Below are 11316 nucleotides of genomic sequence, written 5' to 3' on the forward strand. Positions count from 1 at the left end.
ACTGAGTAGCTATCAGTTTCAAAAGGTTAAACTACATCTAATTACATCATCTGAATTTGTTCCCAGCTATGAAGATAAATAAACACATGCAGTGGTCTGGCCACATATAAAAAGAAGAGAAACATCTCTAGTTTTGGCCGACAGCTCTCTATAGCTGTTTACCTAATTTTTTGGTTTTTTCTTTGGTTGGCTGCAGGGGTAGGTGTCTAGTCTTAATCAAGAGCCTGAAAGAAATTGCTTGTAGTTAATATCAGACTAGTTTTAACAGTTAATCTTGTATCTCAACCCTGAATAACACATCTTGTTCTCCTGGGCATCATCCAGTAACTGCTTATGTCTGATATGTGAAAATATTTCTTTGGGAGCAAACAAGGAACTCTGCTTTAATTTTACATGCGACACAATTTAGGTCCTGCAGTTAAGTATTTCAGCGTTCCCAGTGCTGATAAGTTACTTTCTCTGAAAGTCTACTCTAAGAATGGATGAACCGAGTGAAAAATCCACTTTGCTTGCTCTGTGTCAGCTTTTAAAAATTTGCAGCTGTTGTGCCACAATTGCAGAGGGAAACTGAGCAAACTATAAATGGAGGGTTTATATTTGGAATTTTAAAGCTACTGATTTTTTTCATTTGCAGAAGAGGAAAGATAAGAGCATAAGAGCTTAACCTTGTAAAAGTAGGTATGATTTTACCCACATACGCCACTGATCAGTTCAACTGCATTTACCCATTAGAAGTATTTTTTGCAAAAAACTGGTGGCGTAGTGCCTGTCTTCCTTTCATGGGAACTTTCCAATTAACATCCTCTTATTATTTTACTGCCTTGTATCGAGCAGGAATTTCCATGATGTGACTGATGAGTTACAGATTACCCTGTGCTACAGACCAGATGACTACTAAAAAACCACAACTATAATTCTTTGCCATCTTCAACATACAGAAGAAAGGCAGAAGGATAAGAGAGTCCAGAAGACACTCATCTTGATTTATATCAAATTCTTGTTTGTCTTTAGAAGAGGTCAAGACCTGAGAAAACAGAAGTAGTTCCATAGCGGTGTAATTGCTCTCACAGAGCTTGATGCTACTACTTTTAACTAAATATAACTTGACAAAATCTTTAAAAAGCAGAATTGCAGAAGCATCTTTTTTAAACATTAAATTCTGATTAAAGCTGTTTCAGAAACCTCTTCTTATTACTGGTCAGAAGCACTCTAAGATTTCTCCTTATAAAATACCAGTTAATAAACCTCTCAGTCACAATTACAGCTTTCAACATAATACAGTTTTCACACCACAGTAAGATAAAACTGATCTCAAATTTGATTTGGGAGATAGGAAAGCATTGCTATAAAACAGTATCAGGCATTTAAAGCATATATGTACCAAAACTACACCAGTGTTCTCAACAGTTAAACCAGAATTAATTTTGACCAATTCCATAAGGGAAGTATCAACTTTTAGTTTTGTACGTCTGCTATTTGAAACAACTGTAGTTTTCCTCCCTAATGAACGTTGTGTTAATACAACCTTATTTTTCCAAGTATGCCATTGCTTTCTCTCTCTCCTACATGTATATTCAGATCTTATGTAGACTTGTAAGAATTATATTCACATTGTATTTTCTACAGCGGGCGCATGCTCCCTGACAGTATTAGAAGCTCTTAGTAGAGGTTTAATCCAGTGCTTTCTAGAGTTTATGAAAGATTTCAATAGGCAGCAAGTCAGACACTATAAAGCACAAAGATGGTTTTTGTGAGATATTGAAAGGCAAAACCTGTGGGGAGAAAAAGTACAGATCAACAGCCGATTTTTTTAAAAAAAAAAAGAAAATCCTCATGTAATTTAATTACTAACTTACAGCTAACTGCCACAGAGCCTATATCTTTCCCCCAGTTCTATCTTCTGAAGATAATAAATGCAATATGCTTATAAATAAAAGGAAAATACATTAGTGAAAACCACAAGGTATGTTTTTTGTTTACCTGAAATCACATTCCTGTTTTCGGAATATTCTTATAAAACCACCTTGTATGGCAGGATATTGAATGCATGGGTATCACTGTTTGCAATTTTTCTTAAGCAAAACAAAACTAAACACAAGAAAAGCACCGTGTGCCATTGCTTTCACTGATGCCCACCCACTAAGCTGGTTCAGAGGGCTGAAGAACATACTTTCATCCTCCTCCCAGCTCAGTCTCAGTGCTAACACAAATAAGGCAGGTTTGCCCTTATTCTTTCTCTGCCCTTTTAAAGATACAGAAATCTTTAGTACAACTGCAAATTCAAAATACTTTGTATCATTCTTCTTTCACAGGACTCTTCAAGTAGAGGTAGAAGGAAAAAATATACACTTAGTAGCACTATGACTGTCTTCCAAGATGAAAAAAAAAATCTTAAGTTGCCAAAAACACACCACAGCATGTTTTACTTTAAAACTGTTTTAACTATTATTTCTTTCCTCCAGCTATGTTCTGAAGATGACAGTGCCCATTTTCCCCTGGACAAATTCTATGGCTTTTTTTTTTGGTAGATCATCGATCTTATGAATATTTTCATAAACACTCAGAAATCATCAATGTAAAAATGAAATTAATTTGACATATTACAAATAAAATTTAGCAAACAGAAAAATCTTCAACTGCTTTTTAGTATAAAAAGCATGAAAAAGTAGACAAACCCAACAAAACCAGTGGTTGCCATTTCCATTTCCAACAATACAGCTCTTTTAATGACAATATAGCCTGAACTATAGAACCATAAACACAAGGGCTCACATTAACTGATGATTCTGAATATGCACTTCCCCCGTAAATTAAGGTATTCAATAAAATATGCAACCGTGGCAGCAGTTTTTCCAAAAAACATCTTCTGCCCTGTAAGACGAAGATTACTTTGGCAGGGTGGGGAGGAGAGGAGGAGTGGAGTAGATGATATTGGTGTAGTGGGTGGTTCCTGTCAGGGGCAAAAAGGGGATGGAAGAGAAATTTAACAGCATTGCTGGATATTTTTCATGTGTGACATGAGAGGGAAAAAAAAAACAAACCACAAAGAAACAAACTTCCCTGTTATATTAAAACGATTTGGTTTCATAACATCCAAAGCCATACCTCTGTACAGGGCACATAAGAAATGTGTAACAGCAATCTATTTTTAAGGTTTCTGCCAGATGGGTAAGCACCTCAAACACACCCACAGATACTAATGAAAACCACCTTGGCCTCCTTCAGGAAGTCATTCAACACTTCACAGAAAAAAATAGGAAGTTGTTGATAAACTGCTTGCAAGAACTACTTCCTGTAGGAAAAATAATTACAAGACTTGTTTGCTGGACAATCAGTTAACTTTTCCTCACACTGCAAAATGAGAAGAGGTATTACACAGAGGTATTGTGAGAATTAAAAACATAACACTAAGGTAAAACAATACAAGAGTAATTCCAAAATTGAGTGAAACTTATTTTTTCTTTCCGCAAGTTGTTGTCTGCTACTCTCATGGCATATTATCTTTTGCCTAGAGAGCGATCCCCTATCTTTCTCCATAGTTCACTGAAATGTCAACCAGCAGCTGGCTAACAGGAAGTGGTTAAAAAGCAATGCAGTTGACATCACCACACAAACCAAGCAAGTCTTTTTCACTGCATGTTTAAGAATGGGCTAAAGCATGCTGCACAGCAATGCTGAGATGACTCAGATGTGACCACTTACTAACCAGGCAAGTCTTAACTTACAAGCTCTATTTAAGTAACAGTTTCAGTAAAAAATACTATTCGTTTTACCAGCTGTATAGCAAGCATGTCTTAACTCACTGGCCAAAATCATCTGCGTTTTCACTAATGGAAAATTATACTCAGGAGTCCTACTCATAACAGTGAGATGAACGCTAATGAGTGAAATTCTGGCAAATCATATGTTGGGCATTCATACATAAAGGGGTTTATCTAGATGGCAGACTGATTTACAAGAGTATTTCTAGCTCAGACCCTACACTATCACTCTTGCCCTCTTTTAATATGTATGGATACATGTGGCGTGTATATAAAACATCTGGACAAATAACTTGGTGCATGTATCTATACATATAGACAAGTATTTTCTCTTCCATACACACCATTTTCATTTCTTTGCACAAACTACTATGGTTGCAGTGGTTGACCCACTGATTACTGGAAGTGCCTATATTCCGGACTGTATTAAGTACGGTACTTAATTTGATATTATTCTGTTTGCACTGTAGTATATTATTATAACTACAACCATAAGGCTTACTGACATCTGGAAAAGATCTAATACTGTTACCTATTCTGCAAAGGTCTTTCTAGAGCCTGATTACCAGACTGTTCATGGAGTGGCTACAGAACAGAGCAAATGGAAACAAAGAGCAATGCAGCCAATCCAACAAAAAAGCTGAATACTTGGAAGAGATACCAAAAATCTGCATATGGTAGAAGGAACCACATTAAATGTATTTAGCATCAGGAATCTTTGTACTCATGCTTCAAGCAAATTTAAGGTATAGCTAGACAAGATGTGAGTTTTAGCGGGCTTGTAGGTATGAGATAGAACTTATCACTCAACACTGAAAAAAGCTTCTGAAATACAAACTTGCTACTCAAAAATAACTCTTACATTTCTTTGGATTTCCTAAACATACAAAGCAAACATTTTGCTAGTACTCAAAATGTTTTTTACAAATCTTCACGAACTCCAATGAAAGTTGGTGGATCTCACCTGTAGATAGTATTAAACAACCTTTTAGGAACAACAAATGTTCTTCAAGTGTGAACAGAGCCTTCAGAACTGTCCTCATTAGACTCTCCCATACCACAGCATCACCCAAGGAAAGCCAAAAGAAAACAGCCCATTAAGCTGTTTAAAATCTCCCAAGGTCAGCATGTGACCCAGCAGGGAGAGGTTCAAAAAGTACAGCCTTTATTTTTCTTCCTAACAACCTGGTTTGTTTCCACTCCTTTCCCCTTCAAGACACATCCTTCACAGCTAGCAGCTCTTTCAATCATTTACTTTGGATGTCTGCTTGAGAACAAACGATCTTGCTCATGCAGATGAGTTTGCCAGACTTGTGTGTACTTTCCAGTCTCAGGCTCTTTATTGTTCTTGCTGAAACCTGACCCTTTGAAATGGATACCAGGACACCAAGAAAGGACCGAAAAACTTGCAGAAAAAAAAGGAAAAGATTTTTTGTGGTAATAATGAAACTGCGGAAAAGCTTTCCAAGAACAAATCTTTCACTCTGATTTCACCTGAATGAGCATAATTTAAAAAGTCAATTATAAGAGCGTGAAGACATTTTGCACCTCTTAAACTGTTCTACTTCCTGTAAAATTGACAGCGTTATGAAAACCAAACACTTGTGACAGTAAAACTTAAAAATCAAATATCTATTTTTCATGCTTCAGAAGCTGCTCTTTAAGAGCTCTCACCGGGCGGTCAAAATTAGGCACAGTCAAAACAAAGTTTGCTTTTCATTTCAAAACTCAGTCTGTGCTTTCCTCAAGGTCCAATGAGGTACAGTTCTCAAATGGCATAAACTTACAGTTCCAAAAAAATTCTATTTGTGCCCACTGAAGAGTTCACATTCTAGAATATGCTGATTTGTTAAACATCACCAAAGAATATATCACATCTTCAAGATCTACAGCTAACGCTCATTTTCACATTCCTAATACAGAATGATTGTTTTCAAAAAGTAACCTTCAGGCTCAAATAATGTCAGACAACTGCTGTAACCTCTTTTCAGTTAAAAAAAGCGACGCTAATTTCTCTGTATGGTAACAACATCACTATAGGAACAAAAAACAGTTTTAAAGTTCTGCAAGTTCCATTTTCATTGCAGACAATGTAAATGTGTTTTTGAAGCTACAAACTCTACTACTTCAATCAAATGCACATAGTAATGACAATGTTTTAGCAAGAATGGTAGGGATAAAGATGTTTTTCTTGGCTGAAATAAGTTTTACATAAATAACACAGTGCTGCCCCTCCCCTCTCCTAGCCCTGAAAATGACATATAATGGGTTACTTAAGAGACATGCAGTTAAATAAAATGTTCAAAATATGGTCAAAATATTTGAAGGCCAATTAGGTGTCTTGGTGGACACACTTTCAGAAATAACGACAAGCTCCTGCTGTTTTAGAAAACTACACAGCATAAAAAATGTTCCCCGATGGATTAGGTGTCAGATGGCTGGCATATGTAACCTCTTCAGGTACAGAAAAGGTGATACTAATTTCACTGTGTGAAAAAGCTACAGCTGCAGGAACAAGAAACAATGTTAGAAGTTCTGCAATTTCCCTTTCACTGCAGGGAATATAGGCAAGTTAAGAGTTACAGACCCAAATACTGCAATCACATATGTTAATTTCCTCATGAGAGTAGGCAAAAATGTTTTGATTGCATACTTACATAATTGTCCTTATTCAAGAAATAAGAAGTCCTGATACATTCCCACTGCAAGAGCTTCTAAAGTTACTCTGTATTTTTATCTATATATCATAGATCTCTATATATCATAAAAATGAGGTAAAATGTATTTTGACCTGCATAAGAACTCTGGCAAGGTTCAGCAAATCCAAAAGTCACATTGTTTAAAAATCACTATGTGCATTTCACTGTTTTTAAGTATACAATATAATGGATAACATTCTCCAGCTAACATTAAGATAGGGTAAATATTCACAGAGTACCATACAGTTTTCAGAAACAGCAGAGAGTCAATATGGAAGGCTGAAGCAGTAGGATCTCCTACTAAAATCAGGACCATGATTTTAAAAATATGTATTTTAAACACAATGAAATTTACTAAAATTCAAAGACTGTAAAAAAAACCCCAACAAACAAACAAAAAATAAATCTGCCAGAGATTCTGCTAACTGAAAACAAGTTTTACTTACTTAAGAAAGTATCTCTGTCCAGATGGTGTCTTAGCCATCTCCCAACCTGGTGGCAAAGGTACATCATCAGGGATCTCAAATGAAGACTGGCGGAGATGTTGAGAAGATGGAGCGCCAGGTCCAGTCACTACTCCAGAGGGTGTAAGCGTCCCTGGAGAAACAGCTCCCAGCTGCAGTGACGCTGGAGAGGAATGAGCTCGGACATGCTGTGGGGTCAGGGCTCCTGCTGTCCCTGCATCAGTGCTGGCCTGCCAGGAGTGAAATTATTCCCATTAAGATTCTTATATTTCAGTAGAAATGCAGCTGTAAGAAGACATTTCACTTTAAATGAACCTTTCAGAAGAAATTCATAAGTCAGTCATTCTAAAGTTCTGCTTATTTTCTAGTTGTTGCTGTTCCAAGAGAGCCTCCAAGTAGGTCGGTCAATTAGCATCACAAAAGCCCTTGTGTAAGTCAAGAAATATTAACTTTAAGTTATGTGCTAAGTGCCTTTAGTTTTATTTTGAAAACTAAAGTTCTTACTCCTTGGTGCAGGGTTAAGAAAAAAACATGCTCGCAGTCAGCAGACCTCATACAACATATTGCATGGTTCACTACTGGACTGCACCCACACATTACCATCACACCCACTTTCTCCTGGAGGAGTTAATTTCCCACTCTCCTTTTGAAATGGGAGGGGGGGGGTGCAAGGACACCCACACTTACACCTTCTGCAGGGGTTTAAAAGATTACAGAAGGAGCAAAGCAACAAAGAAATGCCAACCGACAGCAACAGAGGAAGGCTCCTGAAATCAACCATAAAGAAACCCTGTACAACAAGACTGAACACAAAATTTCCTAACCTGCACAGAAACCACGATTTTAAGGGTATCAGGAGCTTATAAAGAGTCTGCCCAAGCTTCAGCAAACTGTTTAACCAGTCAATCAGAAATGACTCATAAAAGCGTTCACCGGTTACCAGTCATAAGTACATAGAACTTCCTTGCCAGTAATAAATACGTGTCCACCATGAAACAGAAAAAGCAGCTCTGAAAAACGGATTAAAGTAATATTTTTTAAATGTATTTACCAATTAATTGACTTTGTAGATGCACCAGGACAACATGGACACCTATAAGAAGACGCATTTATCAGCCCTTGCCACACCTCTCTACACAAGGTATTGCACCATACACGAGGCCCCACTTACACACTCTTACGGAGACTGACAATTCTGTTTCACGATATCTGTATGCAAGCACATGTGAAGTTTCATATATTAAACTGGAAACGAATTAGCCTACATTTAAACAAAATACGCAAGTTGCAAATCAACTGAATTTGAGGCATTTTAATTCTTGAAAAATGGGGAGAATTACAGAAACTTACAGAGTTTTTCTGTTAAACAGCATATTTTTGTGGCACAACTAAACAAAAAGGAAAAGCAAAACAGTCTTATTTTAAAAGACAGTCTGCAATGAAGCAAATGATTCTCTGGCTTTAGCTGGATTTCAAGTTTATGTTTTAAGAACCACTGACTCGTACAAGGAACAGTGATCCAACTAAAGATGCATTACAGATGAAAAGTAACATACACAAGCAAGGTAACGCTAACCTTAAAAGTACAACTCGTATGAACGTCACACATTAAGTGCATTTCAAACGTGATAGCTATTTAACTGCAGTTAGTGTATTTAACAAGACACAGCACCAAGTGTTAGCTGAATGCGTATAGCAGTTCACATTTGTGTACTGCGATAAGATTTGCACAACTTAGAAAAAACTATATATAATAACCTTATTCCTCGCTGGATTTCAGTATGTTATTAAAGGTCTGCAACTCAGAAGCAAGCAAAACTACAGAAGCAACTCAGCCCCACCCCTTTCTATTTTCTTTCCAGTCTTGCAATACGAAGGCCGGACTGATTTTTCGAGTATTTGGAAAATGAATTAACTCCTAGGCTGAGAGAGTACGTGCCAAGGTTCAGCCTGGAGTGAACTTCTGAAGCCAAGTTATAAATCCTTCAAAACAGAAGTTTAATAATGGAAACGCTGACAGACCCTTAACAACACGAGTACCAGGCACCAGTACACAGAGCAAGTTTCGCTCCTACTGGCTACGCAGATAAAGTGACAATAGCCAATAATAAAACCTATTTTATAGCTTAGCAACAAAGTTCATTACTTCGTAAAGCACTCGAGCAGGCACAGCCTCCTTCCAAAAAGTTGGCAACAGCGGCCTAAACATTAACTTTCAGTCCTATCCGCACCAACACCTCGCTCTGGGCACCGAAGTCACTCTGCCTGAAGACCGAGCGCTCCCGGAGGCCGACCGCCGGCCCTGCCCCGCCGAGGCCTCGGCAGCCCCCGGCCCCGCGCCCAGGCCCCGGCACTTCAGGTCTCGGACGGCGGCTGCCCGGGGCGCGGGCGGTGAACTCGGCGGACCCTCGGCGCCGCCAGACCTGCAGGGCGGCCCGGGAATGAACTGCTGAAGCGTGCCTCTGGGGGGGGGCTGTTAATCCTGCTCGACCCAGCGCAGTGATGAAATGGTGGAAGAGCTACATCCATATTGTTTGGCGGGGCTGGGAAGTTCGGCGCAACCTCATCACCCCCCGGCAACGGACGGGCAGCCCCACCACGGGGCAGGATTAGACCCCAAAGCGAGATCCTCCCCCGTCCCCCAAGCGAAGCGTTTTCACCGAAGTTTCAGGGGCTCCCCCTCCCCGCCGCCTTCCCGGCGAGGCCGAGAAAGCGGCCGCGGGTCTCGCCAGGGAGCGGAGGTAGAGTCCGAGCCCCCGCCGGAGACCAGCCCGGGCCGGGACCAACGGCCGGCCGGCCGGCCGCCCTCCCTCCCTCCCGCCGCGGCGCCGGCTCCCCTCAGCGCCCTGCGGCGCGGGAGGAGAGGAGCCGCCGGCGCCCCCACCCCTGGGGAAGAGCAAACAAGGGGGGGGACGACGACGACGACACACAGAACGGCCTCCCCCGCCTTGCGCGGGAGGAAGAGCGGCAGCGAGCACCCCGGCAGCCCCGGCCGGGCGCCCCCCGCCCCGCTCAGCCCCGCGGAGGGCGGATTCCCGCCCCGGCCCCCTCCCCCACACGCCTCCCCCGGGAGGAGCTCGGCGGCGGCGGCGGGGAGGGGGAGCGAGCGCACGGCCGGGCCGGGCCGGGCCGGGCCGCCCCCCGCCCCTCGCCTCCCGCCCGCGGCGCGGCCGCCCCCTCCCCCTCACCTGGCGGGAGTGGGCCTTGGGCTCGGGCGGCTTGAAGAAGGAGTCGGGCAGCTTCCGAAGCCGCATGGGCAGCGTGTGCGGCACGTTGGCGCCCTTGGGGTTCATCACGGCGTTGAACAGCGCCTCCAAGTCGGTCTCCGAGTCGCCCCGCACATGGACGATCTGGTGCCCCGCCGGAGGGGGCCCCGCGCCCGGGGGCTGCGCCGCGCCGGCCGGGGCCCCCGACACCGCGCCCGGGGGCTGCGGCGGCGGCGGCTGCTGCTGCGAGGCCGGGGGCTGGGTCGCCTGCGGCGGCTGCTGCGGTTGAGGCTGCCCGGGATCCATGGCTCCGTCGGGACACCCCCCCCACGCCCCCACCGGCGCTTCCCTGGCGGGGCTCGGCGGCTCAGAGCCCGGATTCCCAGCCCCGCATGCCCCGCTCCCCGGGCCGCGGCTCGTCCTGCTGTCGCCGGCTAGCTTCTCGCCCCTCGGCAGGGAAACCGACCCGGCCGCAGCAACTGGCAAAACAACTCTGACCGTGCGGCGCTTCCCCGAGCCCGGCCCAGCCCGGCCGGCGCCTCTGTCCCGGCGGCGGAAACTAACTCACACGACACACCAAACAAAAGTTCGGAGTTACGCCCGCCCGAATCACTCTCCGCCGCCGGCTCCGCCCCTCCTGGGCCCGCCCGCACCGTATCCGACCGAGGCAGCCTCTGCCGCGCAGCCCTCCCGCGCGCGCCCGCCCGCACCGCCTCCCGCTCGAGGGGCGCCCGGCGCGGGGGGCGCTGCCCGCCCCCCCCCACACCCGCACCGCGCGCGGCCCGCGGTCGCCTTACGCCCGGGCTGGCCCGTCACCCCACCGCCCCCTCCTTGCGCGCCCGCCGCCCCTCTGCCGGCGGCCGCCCGCCCGCCCTCGGCTGCCAGGGAGCGGTGCCGCCAACCAGAACTTTTTTTCTTTCTCTCCCCCCCCCCCCCCCCCCCGAACTTCTATCCCGACTTCCAGGCGGCCGCTCCGCCAGGGGGTGGGGAGGGGCGGCCGCGCTCCCCTCCCCCGCCGGCCCGGAAGCGGGGGGCGGGAGCCCGGGCCGTCCCGCGCCGGCCGGGGAGCCGCCGCCGGGCGGGGGGTGCGCCCCCGCCCGCGGGGCGCCAGAGGGGGGGCGTCGGCCCGGGCCGCCCTCCCCCGGCCGCGGCGAGGGCAGCCGCGGGGCCGAGGCGGAGGGGCCCG

General features: G+C 44.9%; 1 protein-coding gene across 8 annotated transcripts in view; it reads right to left on the reverse strand.

Annotated features, from left to right (window-relative positions):
* YAP1 (Yes1 associated transcriptional regulator) overlaps positions 1–10796 on the reverse strand; it is a 96319-nt gene extending 85523 nt beyond the window's left edge. Inside the window, exons 1-2 of one of the 8 annotated variants that reach the window (XM_069808317.1) lie at positions 10113–10796; positions 6907–7154 (exon numbers count right to left, since the gene is read on the reverse strand). In XM_069808317.1, the coding sequence (XP_069664418.1) occupies positions 6907–7154; positions 10113–10436 (572 nt within the window). In that variant the 5' untranslated portion in view covers positions 10437–10796. The remainder of the gene's footprint in view (positions 1–6906; positions 7155–10112) is intronic. The other 7 variants (XM_069808319.1, XM_069808318.1, XM_069808321.1 and 4 more) reach the window with 7 other exon arrangements.
* Between the last annotated feature and the right edge of the window lie 520 nt (positions 10797–11316).

This window comes from Haliaeetus albicilla, chromosome 20 (genome assembly GCF_947461875.1).
Source record: "Haliaeetus albicilla chromosome 20, bHalAlb1.1, whole genome shotgun sequence".
Taxonomy (NCBI): Eukaryota; Metazoa; Chordata; class Aves; order Accipitriformes; family Accipitridae; genus Haliaeetus; species Haliaeetus albicilla.